General features: G+C 43.5%; 2 protein-coding genes across 2 annotated transcripts in view; both read left to right on the top strand.

Moving 5' to 3' along the window:
- Window positions 1-23,559, top strand: part of LOC311037051 (H-2 class II histocompatibility antigen, A-S alpha chain-like) — a 256,812-nt gene that overhangs the window by 122,009 nt on the left and 111,244 nt on the right. The gene's annotated exons all lie outside the window — the stretch shown is intronic.
- The window catches only part of LOC311037037 (phosphomannomutase 2-like), a 52,722-nt gene that overhangs the window by 15,563 nt on the left and 13,600 nt on the right, over window positions 1-23,559 (top strand). The window contains exons 3-5 of the mRNA XM_084046092.1: window positions 16,256-16,332; window positions 16,462-16,553; window positions 16,798-16,897. Of these exons, the coding sequence (XP_083902218.1) occupies window positions 16,256-16,332; window positions 16,462-16,553; window positions 16,798-16,897 (269 nt within the window). The remainder of the gene's footprint in view (window positions 1-16,255; window positions 16,333-16,461; window positions 16,554-16,797; window positions 16,898-23,559) is intronic.

The raw sequence follows: 23,559 nt of genomic DNA, 5'->3' as shown, positions 1-23,559 counted from the left end.
GGAGATACAGTCATTTTAACACATACCTACATAGGCGAAAATGTAAATCTATGTAGAATGTTCTCTTTACTTTGTAGTGACTCTGACATGGATTGTCATAGCAAGACATATGATGTCTTGTTTGAAAGATGTGGTTCTACTGAATCCAGCAATATCAATTGTGTAAAAGTAGCTTTAATACTCATGGAGTTATGTCACTAAACGTATATGGTGTCCCAAATGGGCAAAACATGAAACAGTCCTAATGAAATCTACAGTATCACACAGATTAGTTTTATTTTCAATTCACTTATCAAGGGTGGAAAAATGTTAGCAAATTCACATGAGTAGAAGTCCCTAAATGTATGAAATGTCCCAAAGTTGAGAAAAAAATTAAATATTATGCAACTTCAACAAGAAAAATTCAGGCGTACAGTAGAACTACAAAGAATTATTTAGCAACCCTGACTGAGGTAAACCAAGCTCCACCCATTTGATGCGCAAAGTTATCCTCATAACAGCAAGTCATTCACTTCTGAAGAGTTTATATGATTTATCGTATTTGGTTACAGGTTATACTATTGTATTTGGCTCCAGCTGCTCTGTCTGCATCGTATTGCCTGCCTACTTGGGCTTCTTCATAAACTGATCATTGCAAATATTTTGGAAAGTGAAAGGATGAGAAGGACCTTGCCAAATCAAGTAGCTAATCAGCTAGCTGGAGAGTGACCTAGCTTAAAGTTTAGTGTAACAGAGCCTGTCCAGAAGCCTGGTTTGGACCCTGATGACTTTGCTAACTACCGGCCAATCTCCAACCTTCCTTTCCTCAGCAAGACCCTGGAAAGAGCAGTAGCTGCACAGCTCCATCAGCACATGTCCAACCATGAACTCTTCGAACCTCTCCAGTCTAGCTACAGAGCCCACCACAGCACCGAGACCGCCCTGATTAAGATCACTAACAATCTCCTCAGGGCTGCTGATTTAGGCCACATCAGTATCCTGGTTCTTCTGTATCTCTGTGCAGCCTTTGACACTGTCTCCCATTCCATCCTCCTCGACTGCCTTTCCACCCACCTCAGACTCACCGGATCCGTTCTCTCCTGGTTCCACTCATACCTGTCCAACAGGCAACAGTTTGTCTCCATAAATGGATCCAGCTCCCACCCAGCCCCAGTAAACCATGGTGTGCCACAGGCTTCTGTACTTGGTCCCATCCTTTTCACCATCTACATGCTCCCGCTTGGTCAGATCATCCGCCACCATGGTCTACGTTTCCACTGCTACATTGACGACATCCAGCTGTACCTCAGCACTACACCAACCACTCTGCTACCTCCACAGTCCATAGTCAACTGCCTTCACGAAATAAAGACCTGGATGACCACCAACCTACCCAAACTCAACAGCAAGAAAACAGAGCTCATGGTCTTGGGTCCCAGCCAGGACGCAGCTTCAGAGGATTGGTGATTTCCTCCTCCATGTGGATGGTGGCTCCATCTCTTCATCCCCTGAGGTTTGCAACCTGGGTGTCATCTTAGACTCTACCCTCTCCTATCAATCCCACATCAAATAAGTTACCAAATCCGCCTTCTTCCACCTCAAAAACATTTCCAGACTCCGGCCGTCACGCTCAGACTCTGTTGCTGAGACCCTCATCCACGCTTTCATCTCCTCCCGCCTGGATTACTCTAACGGTGTCTTGTTCGGGCTCCCCAACAAAGCCCTGGACAGGACAGACCTGCCAGAGTGCTCATCCACACCAAATGCTGGCAGCACATCACCCCCACCCTCAAACACCTCCACTGGCTTCCGGTTAAATTCCGCATCACCTACAAACTGCTCCTCCTCACCTATAAGCTCTCCATGCCCTAGCCCCACGGTACCTGTCAGACCTCCTCGAGGATTACTCCCCAGCGCGGAACCTGAGGTCTCCTGACTTGGGGCTCCTCACCACCCCTCACAGCAATAAGAGGACCCTCGGCGATAGAGCTTTCAGTGTGGCAGCCCCTACCCTCTGGAACTCTCTCCCCATGGAGATTCTCCAGATGCCAACACTGGACTGTTTCAAGTCCGCACTGAAGATACACTATCATTATTATTAGAAGCTGCACATTGCCAAGAAAAAAATTAAGAGACAGAAGACTGTGAGACACAACAGCCAAGTCAAGATCTCTCTGAGAGGCAAATACTAAATAGAGCTGCAGATATATTGAGACAAAGCATGGACCAGTTTCTTAAGTATGTCATCATAACCCTTAGTTTAGAGTCATCATTTAAATTTCTTTAGAGAAAACAGTTTTGTCAATTACTTCAGTGAGCTTAATAAAAGCTTTGTCAAAGGTACTGGTCTGCTGTTCTGATTATTTATGTTTTATTTCAGTTTGGCAGCTGCTATATTTAGTTTAGAGATTTTATGATGTTTGGCATCATACACAAAGACATCCGGGTACAATCAACCTTTCTGATGCTGCATGACAGACCGTGTCTCTGGTACTCTTACTGTACCTGTCCCAGTCTTAATGTCAGATGTTCTTGTCTTGTATGGCATTCCCACAAATAATCTTTCCGTATGTTAAACAATGTTGTATTAACCCTACTCAGTCTTCTTGATTAGCCTGATGTAGGTATTGTTTGCTCTAAGATACCATAGTTTTTTAAGGAAAGTATCTCATCTGTATCTGTCTCTGTCTGTTGAGCAACATTTAGTATGCTTTGAAGGCCTTCTGCTGTGGGCTTTTTGACATATGGATCTTGTTTCTTTACTTTTTCTGAATGTTTACCAAGGATGATACAATGATGTGACCAGATATTGACATGTTTGTTCATCACACTCCATTCTGGTAAACAAAAAAACAAAAGAAAGAGAAAGAAACACTTCAGAATTTGTACAGTATCTATGTTGTAAGTACACTATTGTTAGGCTATACACTAACCATATTGTTACCAGTGATACCATAAGGCTCTGTTCCAATCTAGTGAAACTGCTATTGTGTGCTGCTATTGTCAATGTAAGCTACTGGACAGGCTCTGTAAAGGGGCTCCCAGACTGCACCGAATCGGGTCCGAATCGGCGTCGGGAAGGCGTCGTATATAGTCGGCCAGTCGGTTAGGGGTCCGTCGGGGGTCCGTCGGGACCTTTTCGGCCGACCCAGGGCCGACCGGACATGTCCAGTCGGGCTAGCCGACTGTGAGAGAAACAAGCGACCATGTCTATGAAAACCTACATTCACTGTTTCTCGTTGTCGCTCCCAGAGAGAGAGATTGATTGATTTGACCTACTTTTGCGCTGTGGTGATGTAATTAATTGGGAGCAGGTGTGTAAGATTCCAATAGTTTAAACATTTTAATTGGCTTTCATATACTCTTAATATTTTTTTTTCAAATTAGATTTGGCCTTATAGATCGAAATGTGCTCAGTTTTGGCTATTTTCTGGGTGCTAATTTCAATAAATTAATTAATGTATTTAATTTTGATTATTCGAATAACCGTTTTCAAAAATGTTGTGTACACGTCAGCAGTGGTGGAAAAAGTACTCAAATGTTGAGTAAAAGTATCAATGCACGATTTTCCTGTCAATAAGTTATTTTTTTTAGACACCAGTCCCCTGTTCGTTTGTCAACAATGATCTAAATGGGAAGTTTATTTCAGCAGCTAGAATATGACTGGCTGTGGGTGGAAATCTTGTATGTTCCTTTTTTATTATTATTTAAAAACAATTTAAAATCGTGAAAATAGCCAATCTACAAGCTGTAATTATTAATAATTAAGAAATACTATATTTTAAAGAGTGAAAAATCAACTAAAGTCATTATTAGTGCAAGTTCAAAAATAGCAGATCTACAAGCTCAGAACGCGTGCATCGCAACACGTTGTGAGCTTGTAGATCTGCTATTTTCAAATAGCTTATAGGTATAAAATAGGGCTAAAGTGGTTAATGTATGTTATACAACAGGTAGTTCCGACCAAGCAATCTGATTGGCTGAAATAGCTATCTAGCCGTGCTTCAAACCAGCATCATAGCACGGGCCTAATCACATTAATAAATCACTCCGCACTGAGTCCGCACCTGATTAGACCACATATCGCACAGCTGTGCTGTGAAGTCACGCTGTCCCACGGTAGGAAAGCAAACAGACAGTAGCCTGACCCACCGCCGCCACTGGAGAACAAACAGCTATGCAAAATGGACTATGTTGTTAATTTTGACTTATTTGGTGGACTTACGGTTGATCAATGGTTAGAAGGTTATAAATATCCTCCTGTATAAAGTAAAACTACTCCCATTTCGTTAACAGTCCAGTGTATGTTATACTTTATCGTACAAAGGTATCGCACGGCAAAAATAGCCGATCTACAAGTTCACAACGCGTCGCCATCGCGACGCGTTGTCAGCTTGTAGATCAGTTATTTTGGCCACGTGACACGGTCGTACGACGGAGCATATAGCCTACTGGAATTCATTCCACTGCGCAAGCATTGATAGCTCAGCTGTATTGATGAGACGGTGCCTCAAACTCAAAGCGCTGCTACAGGGACTATTTAATGTCTCTCAGTCAAAAACTCTTCTCTTTACAGGGAAACGGACAATAGCGAAACATTTTTATGATTAATTGCCCCACAATATCAATACATTTGGATCTGTTTTGTTGTTGGTAACTGTTGTATAATCGCAATATTACACTCGAGGGTGTGCTTTACCTTACATTATTGGCACTTCAGTGATGCGCGCGGAACTCGGCTTCGCCTCGTTCCTGACCGCATCACTGGCGTGCCAATAATGACGGTAAAGCACACCCTCTCGTGTAATATTGCTTAATTTTATAATGATTTATATCTGCAAATTAACTAGTAACTAAACATTTCAAATAATTGTTGTGGAGTAAAAGTATAGACAATTGGAAATACTCCAGTAAAGTACAAGTACCTCAAAATTGTACTGAAGTACAGTACTTGAGTAAATGTACTTGTTACTTTACACCACTGCATCAGTGAAGAAAAAAAGAAAAAACGCTGGGAACATCCATTTACAAGTGACTTTGCAGGGAAACAAGCCCAAAGTCGCTTATAATAAGCAGACCTGGCTGCCCTATACCCTAGGCTGAAAGCAATGTCTCAAGAACAGCAGAGGGGTCGCTGTTTTTCCTTTTTATTTGTAAATGGGTTCCCACATTGGGCTGGGCATTAGCATTTCAATGGCAAGTCGGCTGACAGACTAAATGCCAACTTTTGCCAACCAAATACCAGTCTGTTGCAGTCTGAAGTAGTCTGAAGTAGTCAGAACCAGTCTGTTTGGTCTGTAAGGGGCTTTACACTAAAGGAACTTTAAGCTAGACCACTCTCCAGCTAGCTACTTTGGCAAGGCCCTTCTCATCTTTTCACATTCCAAAATAATTGCAATGATTTACCTATCAGTTTATGAAGAAGTCCATGTAGGCAATACGATGCAGATAGAGCAGGTGGAGCCATACTAGTATAACCTGTAACCAAATATTTTTAAATGATATAAACTCTACAGAATTGAATGACTTGCTGTTATGAGGATAACTTTGATCATCAAATGGGTGGAGCTTGGTTTACCTCAGTCAGATGTGCCAAATCATTGTTAATAGTTCTACTGTAGGCCTGCATTGTAGGCCTGCATTTCAATTTCAATGCATATTTATAAATATTTTCAGCTTTGGGACATTTCATACTTTGTTGGGACTTCCACTCCAAGTGAATTTGCAAATATTTTTCTACCCTTGATAAGTGAATTGAAAATAAAACTAATCTGTGTGATACTGTAGATTTCATTAGGACTGTTTCATGTTTTCCCCATTTGGGACACCATATACGTTTAGTGACATAACTCAATGAGTATTAAAGCTACTTTTACACAATTGATATTGCTGGATTCAGTAGAACCACACCTTTCCAACGAGACATCATAGGTCCTGCTATGACAATCCATGTCAGAGTCACTACAAAGTAAAGAGAACATTCTACATAGATTTACATTTTCGCCTATGTAGGTATGTGTTCAAATGACTGTATCTCCTATTTACATTCAGATATTGACATTCAGTCTTTTTTTAGAATGTAGAGGAATGTCCTGACTTAATTTATGCCAAGTTTTAAACCTGTCAGAGCTTCCATTGTGAATCTACATGAGTTTTTATGCCTCAACCCCCAGACGGCCAGGCTTTATTTTTTGTTTGGGGTGTATAACTTTAGATTTCAATTTCAATTTCACCACTTTTGCAGTAAAATATTTTTACACAACAATCCATTTCATGTATGGGAGGCCTTAGAGATGAAGAAAAACTATGTTGTGTTTGGTTCTACCTCCGGTAGGGGTGCCTCAATTTTTTGGGGCCATTGTCACTAGCCTTTACACCTCATATATGCTAATCTCTCAAGAACAGATTCCGACCTGCGGTGGAATCTGTCGGAGCGGTTCGTCCTAACCAGTGCGCATTGGCTAAAAGTGGGCGTGCCTTCAGATCAGGAAGTGGGCCGCGCTTTACCCAATCAAATGTAGTGGGCGGGATTCACGTGTCCATCCACCATGATCCACCCTCCCCCCCTCGAAACTAGCCGAAACTAATTTAACAATAGCGTCCTCGGAGCGGACAAAACCACGGAAAGATATTCACATTTTAAATTACTCTTTCATCATAGAAACAAGTGGGCTTATAACCAAAACCATCCATGTTCTCTGGGAGAAGTGGTGTTAGTGTTCCGTGTAGAAATATTGTTAGTGGGAATGAAAACATGGTCGCACCAACCGGAAGTGATGCGCTATAGGCAGACATGAAACCGGTGTTTCCCTGCGCTCTAGTCTAACATTATACTCCTGCCAGACTCCACAGAAAATCAGAAAAGCAGAGGTCGCTGTTTTTCATTTTCTGTGGGGTCTGGCTACGCGAGACTACATATATGCTGACCAGAGCTCTGGTCTGTCCTCACTCACAACACAATCGGTTACCATGCATGTCCTAGCAACACCGATGTGCGCGGGCTGCCGCCCACCCTCCATATTTGGGCAAGATGTGATGTCATCAATATGACGTCATCGCCATGACGGCAGAGATCCACAAGGAAGCCACGCCACGTGTTTTTCATTTTCCTTCCAATTTGTGAACCCATCGTCAAATAAAAAGGAAAAACTGTGCCCCCAGCGTTTTTCACTTTTGCATTGACTGACTCTGGGGGGAGTGATTTAAAAGACCGACTGGAAACCGGCGTTTCGGTCTGCCCTCAGCCCTCCACTTCCGTTGGTTTGCCTATGTTCTCATTCCCACTAACAATATTTCTCCACGGAACACTAACACCATTTCTCCCAAAGAACATGGATCGTTTTGGTTATAAGCCCACTTGTTTCTATGATGAAAGAACAAGTTAAAATGTTACTAACCTTCTGTGGTTTTGTCAGCTCCAAGGACGCTATTTTTAAATTAGTTTGGGTTTGCTTTCAGTGGGAAGCGAGCGCACAGATGTAAACCCCGCCCACTACATTTTATTGGGTAAAGCGCAGCCTGCTTCCTGAACTGAAGGCACACCCACTTGTAGGCCAACGCTCACACGTTCTGAACGGGGCTCCCGACAGATTCAGTAGCACAGCTCTGAATCTGTTGAGAGATGAATCATTTACTAATTAGTTAAGTAAATGACAGTTTAAGTTAAGTTTGCGGTACGTCTCACAAAGCTCGGCGACAGGTGATTATGACGCACCGCTTCCACGAGTGTTGTGGGCTTGTATATGTTTTCAGCATGCGGCACGTGCATAAATTAAGCATTATGGTTACCTCCTACCGGATCATTGCTCCTCATTCCCTTTAAGCATTCGGTAATAGCCTGATTTGGTGATAGTAGCCCACAGCCTGGATTGGAAAGCTCTGCGAGATCATTATGGATCATCGTCATACATGTTTCACAAATGCCGGTGTGTCTTCACACATGCACTGTCATTGACGGACATCTCCGTCATTTAACACATTCACTGCCAGGGGCTTTCTAATGCTGGCAGGTAGCTTCTGCCAGCATTTTTAAGCATTCTGACTCATTTTTCAAGAACCACAGAATATTTATCTCCAGTATGATGGATCCCCTGATGGTTGCTTATCACGGAGGAAATCACTGTGCCTCCGTGAAAAAATAAAAAAAGTCATTGTGACCTCCCGTCCTCTGACCAGTTGACTGACACCAGTTGAAAATGGCATGTTTCGCCAAAAATACATACTGTAGTAAAATACAGGAGCCGAGATACAGGATTTTAAAGTAATAAGTTAACCAGGAAGTGAATGGAGCAGTAAATCTTCGGATCACGCCGTCTTGGGTTCTGGACGTTTTCCCCCCAATTTTTTTTTTTTTTAAATGATGGACATATCCGTCAATGGCGGTAGAAAGGTTTTTCTCCCGCGTGGAGACGCTGGTGTGTCCTAAGACTAAAAACTCTTGTCAGGAAAGGAGGGTGACGTCCGCAAGGAGGAAGTCTGCACACCGTTTTAAGCTGCCAGTAGAAACGTTTTTATTTAGTTCCACCGCAAATGGTCTTCTTCAGGTCTGTGTGGACACGCAGGTGTCTCTTCAGAGTACGTAACTCATAGAAACTCTTGTCACACCATTTACATTGGAAAGGTTTTTCCCCAGTGTGGTGGATACGATGGTGTGTATTCAGGTGACTTATCTGATTGAAACTCTTGCCACACTCTTTACAAAGGAAAGGCTTTTCTCCAGTGTGGACACGCAGGTGTTTGGTCAGACTACTTGAAACACTGAAACTCTTGCCACACTGTCTACAAAGGAAAGGTTTTTCCCCAGTGTGGATACACTGGTGTTTGTTCAGATTACCTGACTCACTGAAAGTCTTGTCACACTGTTCACATTGGAAAGGTTTTTCTCCAGTGTGGACACGCTGGTGTGTGTTCAGGTTGTCTATGTAACTGAAACTCTTGCCACACTGTTTACAGTAGAAAGGCTTTTCTCCGGTGTGGACACGCTGGTGTTTGTTCAGAGTACCCGACTCACGGAAACTTTTGCCACACTGTCTACAAAGGAAAGGTTTTTCCCCAGTGTGGATACGCCGGTGTTTGTTCAGATTACCTGACCCACTGAAAGTCTTGTCACACTGTTCACATTGGAAAGGTTTCTCTCCGGTGTGGACACGCTGGTGTGTCCTCAGGCTGTCTCCGCGACTGAAACTCTTGCCACACTGTTTACAGTGGAGCGGCTTTTCTCCGGTGTGGATACGCTGGTGTTGGTTCAGGTTACTTAACCTACTGAAACCTTTGTCACACCATTTACAGACGTGAGTTTTCGTTCCCGTGTAAATCGTCTGATTTTTCTTTACATCTCCTGGTGGAGGTAAAATCTCGGTAAACCGTTGATGACTTTGAGATTTCGGTGGGTCTGTGTCTCCTTGTTTCCGGCTGGTTACAGAGCTGACTATTTGCTGACAGTCTTCTGAGCTGATTTGTCCATTCTTCAGCGTTTGGCGGTTGAGGTCGTCATGGCTCGGATGAGACGTGAAAGTCCGCTCGGAACAGGAGAGCTCAGTCTGGGAGGATTGGTGGGACCACACTCCTCCCACGAGTGGCGGTTCATGGTCGGAGCTGCTGCTGTACATGGACTGTGATGGGGACGGAGTTGTAGGCTGGAAAATGTGTCGGCTCGTCTCTATCTCCCTGTATTCTTTGTCTACCAAAGTTCTGTATGCCTTTCTCTCACGACACTATATGAGCACAAACTATCTTCTGGTCTCAGTGAAGTGCAGTGGAACAGATCCAAAGCCACTGTGAGAATATGCTTTAGGCTGTATAAACCTACTAACGATGAGTCTAATGCGTGGCTGGCTCTCTGGAAGGAGTTAATGTCTCTCTGGGTCGCTGCTGGAACTCTACTCTCCCAAGACATATATTGAGCCTTTATATACTGTTGGCTGCGGCCCTAATGTCACTACGATGTTGTCAGGTAGTGTCAGGCATCTCCTTATATGGAGCAGGCTATCTCCGCTATGCACCAAATCTGGGACTGTGACGTCAGTCCCAGACGTTTTGGTTATCTCCATATAGGGAGTTCCGGGAGGGGTTCTCTGATGTCAGAGCTAGGTATGCCCGGGTATCTCCATGTATAGCCGTCTAGGAGATTCAATGATGTCAGACTTGGGGAAGGTTGGTTGTCTCCATCTATGGGGATCTCCATATATGGGAAGGTTGGGATCGACTGGGTCACTAAAGGTCGGGACTGAATGAGTCATTCATCCCCTTATATAGGTTTCTGGGTGTCCTGCCATGATTCCCCTCACGGTGTTATCCATCTATGGCTAATGCTGGCAAATATGCCCGGAAGTCTAAAGCAACTTCACACCTCATATATGCTGAGCAGAGCTCTGGTCTGTCCTCACTCACAACACAATCGGTTGCCATGCATGTCCTAGCAACGCCAATGTGCGCAGGCCGCCGTCCACCCTCCATATTTGGGCAAGATGTGGATGTCATCAATAGGACATCCTCACCATGACGGCAGAGATCCACATGGAAGCCACCGCTTCCACAAGCGTTGTGGGCTTGTATATTCTGTTTTCAGCATGCAGCACGTGCTCAAATAAAGCATTATGGTTACCTCCCACCGGATCATTGCTCCTCATTCCCTGTAAGCATGCAGTAGCAGCCTGATTTGGTGATAGTAGCCACACAGCATGAATTGGAAAGCTCAGCGAGATCATTATGGATCATCATCATTCATACATGTTTCACAAATGCCGGTTTGTCTTAAGACTATCTGACCTACTGAAACTTCAGTCACACTGTTTACAGTAGTAAGGTTTTTCTCCCGCGTGGAGACGCAGGTGTATCTTCAGATTACCTACTGTAAGTCATTGAAACTCTTGTCACACCGTTTACATTGGAAAGGTTTTTCCCAGTGTGGATACGCCGGTGTTTGTTCAGATTACCTGATGTACTAAAAGTCTTGTTCTCCTCTATAAGCCTACCCAGGTTCCATACCATAGACCCCGCCCACAGAGATGCTCGTAGGCCTGCGTCCTGCGTCGCTGACGCACCATATTGCGAAAGGACGCATTCATGACACCGTCGTTGCGTCCATGGGACGCACTAGAGTTGTCACCAACAACAGTGAAAAATATAACAATAATTTGCGGTAAAATTAGTAGTGCACGATAAGTATCGGCCCGATAATTATCGGTCTGATATCAGGAATTATGACGTCATCCCGATAAAACCGATAACATTAATAATAGCTCCGATAATATATAATATTTGTCAGCTGTGATCTGCATGGACTCTCTCGGTTAGACACCGTTGGCGGAGAAGTATAACTCTCCGGTTAGACACCGTTGTACTGGAGAAGTATAACTCGGTTAAACAGCGTTGTGTGGAGACTCGCACACGCAGCAGCAGCACAGCCCCTCCCCTCCCCACACACACACACACACACACACCACACACACACACACACACACACACACACACACACACACACTCTCTGTTAGGCTAAGCTACACACAGAGAGAGTGAGACGGGCCGGCATGAGGAGCTGGTTGAGACCTGGTCTCAAACGTGTTAAAACGTCTTGGAAAGACCACTGTCTCTGGAATAATAACTGATCATCATACATACAGGTCTACTACTAACCTTTGTTGCTATTGTCATCTTAAATTGACCAGCCAAAGTCAAATTCACGATTTTAGAGTGTTCTACAACTTGCTTGGAGATCAGAGTGATGTGGTGCATGCGTTTAACGTATGTTGTCAATCAGCTGTGTAACATTAGCAGGTTAACGATGGCTCGTTGAGCCTATGCATTTGACCCTGATTTGACCACAAAGGCAATCAAAAGCACTAATTAATGGCAGCTGTAAGTAACCGGTTGTCTATCGTCTGTGCCTTGTGTATGTTTAATACGCAACTGGATGTTTTCTGTAGCCTAGAGATATCTTATCAAGTAATTCCCTGAAGAGGGTAGACCCTCTCCCTCATGCTAAACTTAAAGTGAAAAAGACAACTTTATTTTCCTTTCTCAATGACAAGCCTAATATTATTATAGCATTTTGGCTATGTGCAATAACTGCAAGCCAATGTTCATAGGCAGTGTCAGTATTTGTCTTCATTATTTCTTGAATTCCTATTTCTTTAGTTGCCAATATTTCCACTGTAAGCCAGTGTTTTCAGTCTTTTATTGCTACACAATAAATAGTAAAAATAAATTCTACATTCATAAATAATACAAAATAAAATAATGATTAAAAGGTTCTATGATTAAATGTATTCTATTGGTCAAAGGTACTGTATGTTAAATCCACCTGTTGCCCACTACTAGTATTTCTTACCATAAGGTGTGCTAATACTACAGATTCATATAGATTTTAAAAAATATATTTATGATTTATTAATATATGTATATATATTTGTATTATCGGTATCGGTCTTGAGAAGCAGGAACGGGTCCGCAGCAGGAACCCACCTCCGTCCCGGGGGGGCACCGAACGGGTCCAAGCACCGGGCACCACGTAGGATGTGAATTTGTGGGACTCATAAAATGTCCCTGGGACCCATCTAAAAGACCACCCTTGGGTCCCAGGACCCATTACATTGAAAACCTAGCAACATCACTGCGCCCACTCTCTGAGTGGACTGCCTCTTGGTCTGGAGTTGTAAATGTGTTGTCCAATGAGAGGCGGAGGTGGGCGTGGGGATCCCTTAGGATTGGTTTAGGGAATTTGAAATCCCCGACACTGGAGGCAATTTCAGACTGAATCTCCACGCAGCTTCAGTCTGATAATCAGGCTACTATAAGCCCACTCGAATTACAATGCCTTATTATTTTTAATATTCAAATATTTTATATGATATATAATTATATAAAATAAAGTATTGTAGTACAATAATACACACATACGTGCACACATACAAATGCTCAATAACAGGCTAAACACAATAGTGAGACCAACTAGGCTTTATCGTCAATTAAAAAAAAAATGGACCATAATTTACTGAAACGCATATCATGATGATTGAAAGAAGACTTTAAACTAGCCACTGGAAGCATATAGTATTTATGACGATGTTTATTAAGGTAAAAAAATGAAGTCTAAAGTTTGTCAAAAACCCATCCGCTTGCATTAAGATAAATTCTCTCTGACACCAGCAGGGGTAAAACAGCGAAACTACAGGCCATTCATATGAACTGTCACTTGAACTCTCTTCCTATATCAACTCAATTGCAAAGCAGGAAGCTGGCCCCTTGGTTTCCACTTAGTCTGATGACTCAATCTCACGTCAGCGCTGTCTTGACCAGGGATTCCGTTAGCCGGTATTTACCGGCCATTGACCGGTAAACTGTTTAATTGGCCGGTAAATATAAACACCACCGGCCACCGTGGCCGGTTGGGAAAATGCTGTTATTAGGCTATTTTATCATTTAAGCCTATTATTAATATTATTATTTGTATAAAGTAGTTGGCTACAACCGTTACAATCATAATCATTTAAAGTTTATATCATGATCTGACTGTGTGGTTTAATTCCGACAGCCTGCTCGGCTGCTGCTGTGTGCTGCAGTTATAGAATAGCCTATTCGTTGTACGATGGTGTCGTGCGTTGAAAATATCAGAGCTACAAGCTCACAGCATGTCGCAACACGCCGCGTTGTGAGCTTGTATGTCTGCTATTTTTGATACGCCACAACACCAATAAGAGACACAGCTGTGTCTCCTCCTGATCAGCGCTGAGTAGGGTGGCTCGCTCGGGTGTTGATAAACAGAACCGGGATTTTCCGAGGTGATAGAATCTGAACCAAACCGGACCCAATTGTCGATAAAGGGACCCGTCCCGTCCCGAACACGTGTGGGTCGTGGATATTATGCAAGCACAGTTACTGCAATGGATAAAGTGGTGAAAGTTGCTGAAAGCAACTATAAAGGCAAGTAATCAACCTCGCGCAAGGCCACATATATCATGACATATATAATTAACGTAAACAAAACAAAACCTACTTTTACATATCAAGGTTGAATGAGAATCGATGTAAAGCCCAAAATATATATTAATTTGTTTATACTGTGCGACGGTGTTGCGCAGGGAAACCACAGCCCGCAGGGTAATTAGGACTCGGCCCAAAACACCCTCGCCCCCATTTTTCAGGCGGATCAGCGGTTCTTGTATTCTTGTATTTGTTTCACTGAGGATATGGGTAGAAATAGGTTTAGGATTAGGTATAGTTTTACTGAGGTTAAGATCAGGAATAAGGTTAGGGTTAGGCATAGTTTACTGATATGTTTATCAGTAAACTATACCGCCGGATTTTCCCCGGTGCGACTGTGTTTTGGGGCGAGCGTTTTGGTATTCGTCAGGCAGCAGTTCAGCAGCGCAGCAGCGCAGCTCTAACGTAACGAGGTGTAATGAGCCCAATCAGTTGGGTGCATGTAGGCCTATGCAGTGCAAACACGCATGTGACGCTAATTATAATATGGCCGGTAAATTTATTCTTTGGCCGGTAAAATATAATCCTGCCGGCCATGGTGGCCGGCCCCAAAAATGCCTAGCGGAAACCCTGGTCTTGACGGGAGGCATGCGATAATCCGACAGACCTTTTCTCCGACTATGTGGCATCCGCGTGCGGTTAGGGTTAGGGTGTGGGTTTGGTTCGGGTTTAGTATTGAAACGTCGGAGCGCTGCGCTGTCGGAGGAATGCGCTGTCGGACTAACGTACTGCACCCGGTCTTGACATCAACTTTTTACGTTTCGCTGAGTTCTAACTGTGCGGAGGACCTCTCTTTTAATTTGTATTTCTCAAAACATTAAGACGGGTGTCTTTGAGATTCACAGTGTTGCGGAGTCACGATGGCTATTTATAACCACGAACAGCAGCTAAAGTTCATGTCTTCTTAACACATTGACTGCCTGATATTAAAACATTGTTTTTTTATCCCCTTGCCAGCGTTTATTACCTTGAATAGACAATCTTTGAAAAGCCGTGGAAGCCACGCTTCCACGGCTTTTTTACACAAATGTGTAAAAAAAAAAGTGTCTGTGGGTTGGGGGAGGGACCCGTCTATCCACTGGAACAATAACATTTCTAATGCGAGCAGCCATTTTGGAGCTATGGCCCGTTGAAAATGGCTGGTTTTCATTACAAATAAAATGAATCTGAGTTGGAAGTGTTTTTATAAAAATCTTAACGTTGGGGAGGACGGACGTCCTTTTTCTTTGGGATGACGTCACATCCGTCTATTTCTTCTCTGAGTGACGAGGGATCATTCATTAGCTGTGTTAGAGCGCCCTCTTGTGGAATTTTCAAAAATAATATCTTTTGGATAGAACGCATATCTAGGTTCTTGGCAAGTGATGCATTTAACACATCGGGTGCCAAACACGGTCTGAGCCGAGTTTTCACAGAGTTAGACCCTCCAGAAAAATGTGTTTATGCGATCGCAGAATTTACTGCAGTGCATAATCAGCAAAATGGCGCATAATTATGCGGGGGTAACGTTTTTTCAAAAATATCGCATCGCATAATACGCACATCGCATCGCATAATATGTGCATCGCATCGCACAATATGCGTTTCGCATCGCATATTTCGCAACTTCTAACATATATTGCATTTTCCGCAACTTTTCGCAAATTTCGCATATTGCCGCATATTTTGCAACTTTCCGCATATTTTGCAACTTCCCGCAGTTTCACCGCATAAAATTGAAAAAAAGAAAGCATATTTCATCGCAAAATCAAGGATTTTAGCCCGCATAATCAAGGATTATACGGGCCGCGTTTTTCTGGAGGGTCTACAGAGTAGCGCTTCGGTGCCGAACACGATCTGAACCGTGTTTTTAGTCTCTTTTTTCCCCCCGCCCCGGGAGGGGCTAGAGCAGCTCTGGAATCACCCACGGTGATTCTGAGAAGGAAGGGCCTTATAGATCACCGTGCCAAAAAACATGGCTCCGCTTCCGTTCTATCTCCTTCTCTAAAACCCCTATAACTCCGAAACGTTTTACACTTTTGCCTTTTTCCTGAATTGTAACGTTTTGCTTTGTGAAACACCATTTTTACCTTCTCACTTTTACAAATTGTGTTGCCAACTTTCCAAGTAGGCTTATGAGCAAGATTAAGTTGGTTATTGGTTCAAAATTGTGTGTGTGTGTGTGTGTGTGTGTGTGTGTGTGTGTGTGTGTGTGTGTGTGTGTGTGTGTGTGTGTGTGTGTGTGTGTGTGTGTGTGTGTGTGTGTGTGTGTGTGTGTGTGTGTGTGTGTGTGTGTGTGTGTGTGTTCTCTCTATAGTGATACAGAGGGTGGATTATGTATTTGCTGAGAATGGTCTGGTGGCGTATAAGAATGGAGAGCTACACTCAATCCAGGTAACCCTCACTTACACAACACATTAAAGTTGCTGTACGTGATATTTCTTTTTTTATATTGTGATAGTAAGCATTGCAGTAGTTTCTAAATCTAAATTATACAGTTTCCCCCCCCCACTGTGTTACTAGTCCATCCAGGCCCATATGGGAGAAGAGCTTCTTCAAGACTTCATCAACTTCTGTCTCAATTACCTGGCTAAGATTAAACTCCCTAAAAAAAGGTATGCACGCACGCACACACACACACACACACACACACACACACACACACACACACACACACACACACACACACACACACACACACACACACACACACACACACACACACACACACACAGGGCTGTCACGATCATGACATTTTAGTTGATGATGTGAATACAAATAATTGTATGTTGATTTGCAGTTTGGGAATTTCATTTGATTGAAATGAAATGTTCATTGTTGATATATTATTTCCACCAGGGGGACATTCATAGAGTTCCGTAACGGCATGCTGAACGTATCGCCCATTGGACGGAGCTGTACGCAAGAGGAGAGGATAGAGTTCTATGAACTCGACAAGGTACAACTTAACCCATTAAAACCTGGAACGCATCTGTGTCATTGTAGATTTTAGCTATAGCGTATATATCATAATCTGACCTGTGTATTTACAGTATATAGCAACATACGTTTTTTCAGAAACCTCTTGGGATTTAGAACAGTGGTTTAGAACTGTGGTTCTCAAAAAATAGCAGATCTACAAGCTCACTGCGAGCTTGTGCATCTGCTATTTTTGAACATTATTTTGTGAACATCTTGAAAGTGTAATTTTGAATGTTTTAACTTAATGTTCTCTTCTGGGGGTCCCTGGCAGAACACATTTTCAGATGGGAGGGTCCGCGGCCAAATACATATCATTGTGGGGGTCCTTGGCACGAAAACGTTTGAGAACCACTCATTTAGAAGGCATTGTGTAGAATCGGCCTCAGGTCTTAAAGGGGAATACCACTCATTTTCAACGTTTAACTATGTCTTTAACTCTTTCACTGCCAGATCAAATACTTTATCGCCAACTGCCAGTGATTTTTGGTTTTCCTTTACCTTTTAACTGGTCCCAGAATATTTATATCCAGTATGATCGATCCCCTGACGGTTGCTACACACGGAGAGTTTAACTGTGCTTCCGCGAGAAAAATAAAAAAAGTCATCGCAAGTTACCGACCGTTTGAATATAGCGCGTCCCGTCAAAAATGCAGGGAGGAAAAAAAAAAAGTTACATACATTTCCCCAAATACGCTAAGCAGGACGGGAATGGTGGTGGGGATCTTTCGATCACGTGATCTCCTGGATCTGTGTTACTAGAGGATAAAAATGGTCACTCGCATGTTAGAGAACAGTGCCATCTGGTGGAGAACCACTGAAAACAAAACAAAAAACACAGTAAAAGTAGTCTTTGGTAGGCTGGACCTTTGGGGGGAAAAAAATCGTAAAAGTTGTTCTTGGCAAAGAAAGAGTTAAATTGGAAAGGTTGTATGCTTGTGTTTCCTTAGGTGACCTAACTGACTGAAACTCTTGTTACACTGTTCACAGTGGTATGTTTTTTCTCCAGTGTGGATGCGCAGGTGTATCTTCAGGTGACCTAATACACTGAAACTCTTGTTGCACTCTTTACAGAGGAAAGGCTTTTCTCCGGTGTGGACACGCAGGTGTGTGTTCAGTTCACATAACTGACAGAAAGTCTTGTTGCACTGTTTACAGTGGTAGGGTTTTTCTCCAGTGTGGATACGTAGGTGTGTCTTCAGGTGAGCTAACTGACTGAAGCTCTTGTTGCACTCTTTACAGTGGTAGGGTTTTTCTCCAGTGTGGATACGCTGCTGGTGCAACTTCAGATTATGTGACTGACTGAAAGTCTTGTCACACTGTTGACAGTGGTACGGTGTTTCTCCAGTGTGGCTACGCTGGTGTCTCTTCAGGACACCTTCCCGACTGAAAGTCTTGTTGCACTCTTTACAGAGGAAAGGCTTTTCTCCAGTGTGGATAGGTAGGTGTGTCTTCAGTTCATTTCCCCGACGGAAAGTCTTGTTGCACTGTTTGCAGACGAAAGGTCTTTCTCCAGTGTGAATACGCAGGTGTGACGTCAGGTGGGCCAACTGACTGAAACTCCTGTCGCACTGCTTACAGTGGTAGGGCTTTTCTCCAGTGTGAAGACGCAGGTGCGACGTCAGGTGAGCCAACTGACTGAAACTCCTGTCGCACTGCTTACAGAGGAAAGGCTTTTCTCCAGTGTGGATTTGTAGGTGCGTCTTCAGGTCCCCTACCCAACTGAAAGTCTTGTTGCACTCTTTACAGTGGTATGGCTTTTCTCCAGTGTGGATAACGAGGTGTGACTTCAGGCCACCTGAAGTCACATTGAGACTGGACGCACAGGTGATTGTTTCACGCAATCAATTCTCAACCTGTTGTTTTGGGGTGCGCTGATTTCAGCACACCCCAACCCCCTCTTGTGTGTTGGCTAGTGAGGCGCGTCCTAGCGAGACCTGATAGAATGGGTTTCAAAGGGCAACTGCAAAGGGCAGTACACTGAAGTGCTGCCTTAACACATCTGCATTGTCCACTGCATCCCTTTTTGCAACCACAGCGGAGGAGTTCCCGACAGGCCAGGCTCGCTTCTGTGTGGTCCAGTGCACTTCCCATCCTCCTGTCAAAATTAGAATCAGCTTTATTGTCAGATCACAGGTTTACAAGTGTAAAGATTAAATTATTTGTATTCACCTGTCTCCTTCCTCTTCCACCCCCATTCACCTGGGGATGGGAGTTCAGGGGCTGCAACCACCGCCTGTCCCCAGCAGTAGCCAGCTTGGTAGGCTGCCCTCTTTGTATGTTGAAACAGTGCAGCTCGTGTTGGGGGGAGTCCATCAATTGTTCTGCCCTTCTGGCTGAATAGCTGCTTCCGTGCCTGATTCACTGATGCCTGGCCGCTAGTGCGGTCATAGAGCAATACCACAAATCTCTCCAGAGGCTCCATCCAGTCATCTATTTTGTCTGGGGTGGCAGCTAAGGAACTGAAGGCACGTGTGACGTCACCATAGGTTTCCAGGTCTCCCATGCCGTCTTCTTGCCTCTTAACTTGGGTAAGGCTAAGCATCGATCTGGGCCTAATGCCCTTGCCATCTCATGAGGGTTAGGGTTAGGTAAGCAGCGTTGGGCTGCCGTTACTGCCAGGACCAGCACATCCGTGTCTACTGTGCGTATTGTCACCTTGCTATACCCTTCCTTCACAGCATCTTCTAGGTGTAATATGACGCGAGTACCAGCCTCCTCATGTACTGTAGTTAGTTAGGTAGTTACTAGCATGTTGTAAATAGTACCACTGTATTCCTCATCCTTAAAAATGTAGGATTAGTCACCAGAATCAAGATCCTAGGTTGTCTAGCACCTGAGTTATTGGTAAAATGATAGCAGGTGGCGACCACCTGAGTTATTGGTAAAATGACAGCAAGTGGCGACCACCTGAGTTATTGGTAAAATGACAGCAGGTGGCGACCACCTGAGTTATTGGTAAAATGACAGCAGGTGGCGACCACCTGAGTTATTGGTAAAATGACAGCAGGTGGCGGCCATTTTGAAAACTGTCTGCCATGGTTACCACAGGACAAATCTAAATAGTACCGCTGTATTCTTCATCCATGAAAATGTAGGATTAGTCACCAGAATCAAGATCCTAGGTGGTCTAGCACCTGAGTTATTGGTAAAATGACAGCAGGTGGAGGCCATGGTTACCACAGGACAAATCTGCAATGGCCCTATAGCCAAACATTTTCCTTATGGCATGCCCTGACTGTGTGCCAAATGTAATGCTTTTATCGTAAAGTGCACGATCCCATCAAAATATGGCACGAAACGCCTCCACTATAGGTCTGTGGGCCAGGGAGCTTATCCATTCTGCAGATGACAGTTCACTTTGCCAGGGAGTCGAGCGCCGTACAAAAAGTTCCTCTCAGTGGGATTGTGGTCGGTGCGGCGCGCGGCACACATTAGTTAAAAGGTGTCACTTAAACTTAGTCAGGCCCAATTGGTTCCGCAGGACAGCGAACAGAATGTAACTGCTCTTACCCAGGCTGAACCCCCTTAACCCATTAAGACTGGGAACGCATCTGTGTGTCATTTTTAGATTTCTTTGGGCTATTAAAAAATAGCAGATCTACAAGCTCATAGCGCGGCACTGAGTGCCGCGCTATGAGCTTGTAGATCTGCTATTTCTGAAAAATGTTTGCAAATATTTTTTTTAAACGAACATTTTTTAGCTCATGTTACAACTTCTGGGAGGGTCCCTGGAAAAAAAATATTTTTAGATGGGGGTCCACGGCCAAATACATATCATTTTGGGGGTCCTTGACATGAAAAAGTGAAAAGAGAACCACTGATATATATAAAGCACTATATTCTGATAGTAATCACTGCTATAGTGTTTATTCAGTAACAGGAGTATCCCCGTCTCTCCAGCTCTTAAATAAATAGAAAATATATGTTCAGGTAGGTGAAAAAAAAAATCAGCCAATCAGGAGAGAGGACCCATTTATCAGCTTCATTTTTATAGGGTTTCCATTTCCAATTGTGTCTGCTCATTTCTTTGTGTCATCACTTCCAAATCCACTTGTTTAATCTGTATCCTGTCTGAGTACTCTATCCTGATTGGATAAAATTGGTATTCCAACCTGAAAATGTTCTGTTTACTAAAGGACAAACCAAAATGTATCTAGGGGTACCCCTGGAGGAAATGTTCCCTGATATAAAATGCCATGACCCTCCCTCTGAATGAAAACAAGTAATAAGTGATTTAAAAAAAAGAATTAACCCTCGCCTAAAACAATAACAATGACATTTACCTCAGTAAAATTATGCCTATTATTCCTAACCTTAACCTCAGTAAAAGTACCGTTTTATCTGCACCATACTATAGGCTGTAGGCTAATAGCAAACACAAATAGGCCTAAGTGAATGAAATAATTATACAATATAAATAAAAACAAAATTATGTTCCTAAAATATTGAGGTTTCAAGCCAGGATGCCGTGCATTTAATAATGACATCAAAGTGCATGAGTGAGCATTACTTTCTGTTGATAAACATTTCCAGTGCAATGTACACAATGAAAACCCTATCTAATTCAAAGTATTTTATAAATCGCCATAATTTAGCTAGCTGCCACTTACCATAGGACTCGTATGTGTGTGCAAATTACCTGATAGAGTAGGCGGGCTCTACGACAAATGAAATCCCACCAACGTTCAAAACATGTTTCTGGTTGGCTGACAGACTGACACATTATCAGCATCGTTAGTTCTGATTGGTTCAATTCACACGTGTTTTCTGGAAAGAAAAAAAAGAAAACAAACTAGAGGGGAAATTAATACCGGCAACTTTTGTTGAAGAATGCAATTTAAAAAATAATAACAATTCCTCAGATGTTTAAGAGAAAAGAGAGAGCTGGAGAAGCTGATCCACAGCGTTTAACTCTTTCACTGCCAGATGAAATACTTTATCTTTGGTTTTCCTTTACCTTTCGGTGACACACATTCGGTGCCCGAATTTTATAATAACCAATTACGTTCGGTGCCAGAAATCTCACCGCTGCGCTGTTTAAAGCTGTAGAGTTTCACTGTGCTTCCGCGAGAAAAATAAAAAAAGTCATCGCAAGTTACCGGCCGTTTGAATATAGCGCGTCCCGTCAAAAATGCAGGGAGGAAAAAAATGTAAGTTACAGACATTTCCCCAAATACACTAAGCAGGACGGGAATGGTGGTGGGGATCTTTTGATAAAAATGGTCACTCGCGTGTTAGAGAACAGCGCCATCTGGTGGAGAACCACTGAAAACAAAAAAAAAACACAGTAAAAGTAGTCTTTGGCAGGCTGGACCTTTTGGGGAAAAAAATCGTAAAAGTAGTTCTTGGCAGTGAAAGAGTTAAATTGGAAAGGTTGTATGCTTGTGTGTCCTCAGGTGACCTGACTGACTGAAACTCTTGTTACACTGTTCACAGTGGTATGGTTTTTCTCCAGTGTGTTTGCGCAGGTGTATCTTCAGGTTACCTAATACACTGAAACTCTTGTTGCACTCTTTACAGAGGAAAGGCTTTTCTCTGGTGTGGACACGCAGGTGTGTGTTCAGTTCACATAACTGACAGAAAGTCTTGTTGCACTGTTTACAGTGGTAGGGTTTTTCTCCAGTGTGGTTATGTAGGTGTGTCTTCAGGTGAGCTAACTGACTGAAGCTCTTGTTGCACTCTTTACAGCGGTAGGGTTTTTCTCCAGTGTGGATATGTAGGTGCGTCCTCAGGTGAGCTAACTGACTGAAAGTCTTGTTGCACTCTTTACAGTGGTATGGCTTTTCTCCAGTGTGGATAACGAGGTGTGACTTCAGGTAACCTGCCTGACGGAAAGTCTTGTTGCACTCTTTACAGATGAAAGGCCTTTCTCCAGTGTGAATACGCAGGTGTGACTTCAATTGAGCTAACTGACTGAAACTCTTGTTGCACTGTTGACAGTGGTATGGCTTTTCTCCAGTGTGGACATTCTGGTGAGACTTCAGGTTACCTAACTGACTGAAACTCTTGTCGCAGAGTTGACAGTGGTATGGCTTTTCTCCAGTGTGAACACGCTGGTGTATCTTCAGGTGATATAACACACTGAAACTCTTGTCACACAGTTGACAGACGTGAGATCTCGTTCTTGTGTGAGTCCTCTGACGGACCTTTACGCCTGGATGAGTGACCGTCTTGGTAAACTGTGGATGACCGTAGGATGTCGGTGTGTCAGCGTGTCCGTGTTCATGGCCGGTGACACAGCTGGGGATGATCTGCTGATCGTCTGCTGAGGGGATCTGTCCAGTCGTCATTTTGTAGTAGATGTCGTGGCTCCTCTTCAATGTGTTTAAAGAGAGATATCAAGGCAGATGTACACTTAGAAAAAGATAACTGAGTAAGGAAATATTTGGACTCGCTCCTTCCAGGAGTGGCAGTGTATCGTCAAAGCTGCTCCTTTTGGACTGGGATGAAGACTGAAGTTGCAGGTTCTGAAGGAGCCTTCAAATGTGTCTTTATACTCTCTCTGTCTTCGTACGGTCTCTATCGCTCTATCTCTGGAAGTCTGCAGTAGCTCGACACTTTATACAGACCGAGCGGAGCTCTGCTCTTACCTCACTCACAACACAAACCGTAGCCATGCATGCCTTACCGACACCCATG

The sequence above is a fragment of the Gymnoscopelus microlampas genome (assembly GCF_963454915.1).
Source record: "Gymnoscopelus microlampas genome assembly, chromosome: 2".
Taxonomy (NCBI): domain Eukaryota; kingdom Metazoa; phylum Chordata; class Actinopteri; order Myctophiformes; family Myctophidae; genus Gymnoscopelus; species Gymnoscopelus microlampas.
Note: the sequence above shows the minus strand (reverse complement) of the source record. Positions and strands in the feature narration are given on the sequence as shown.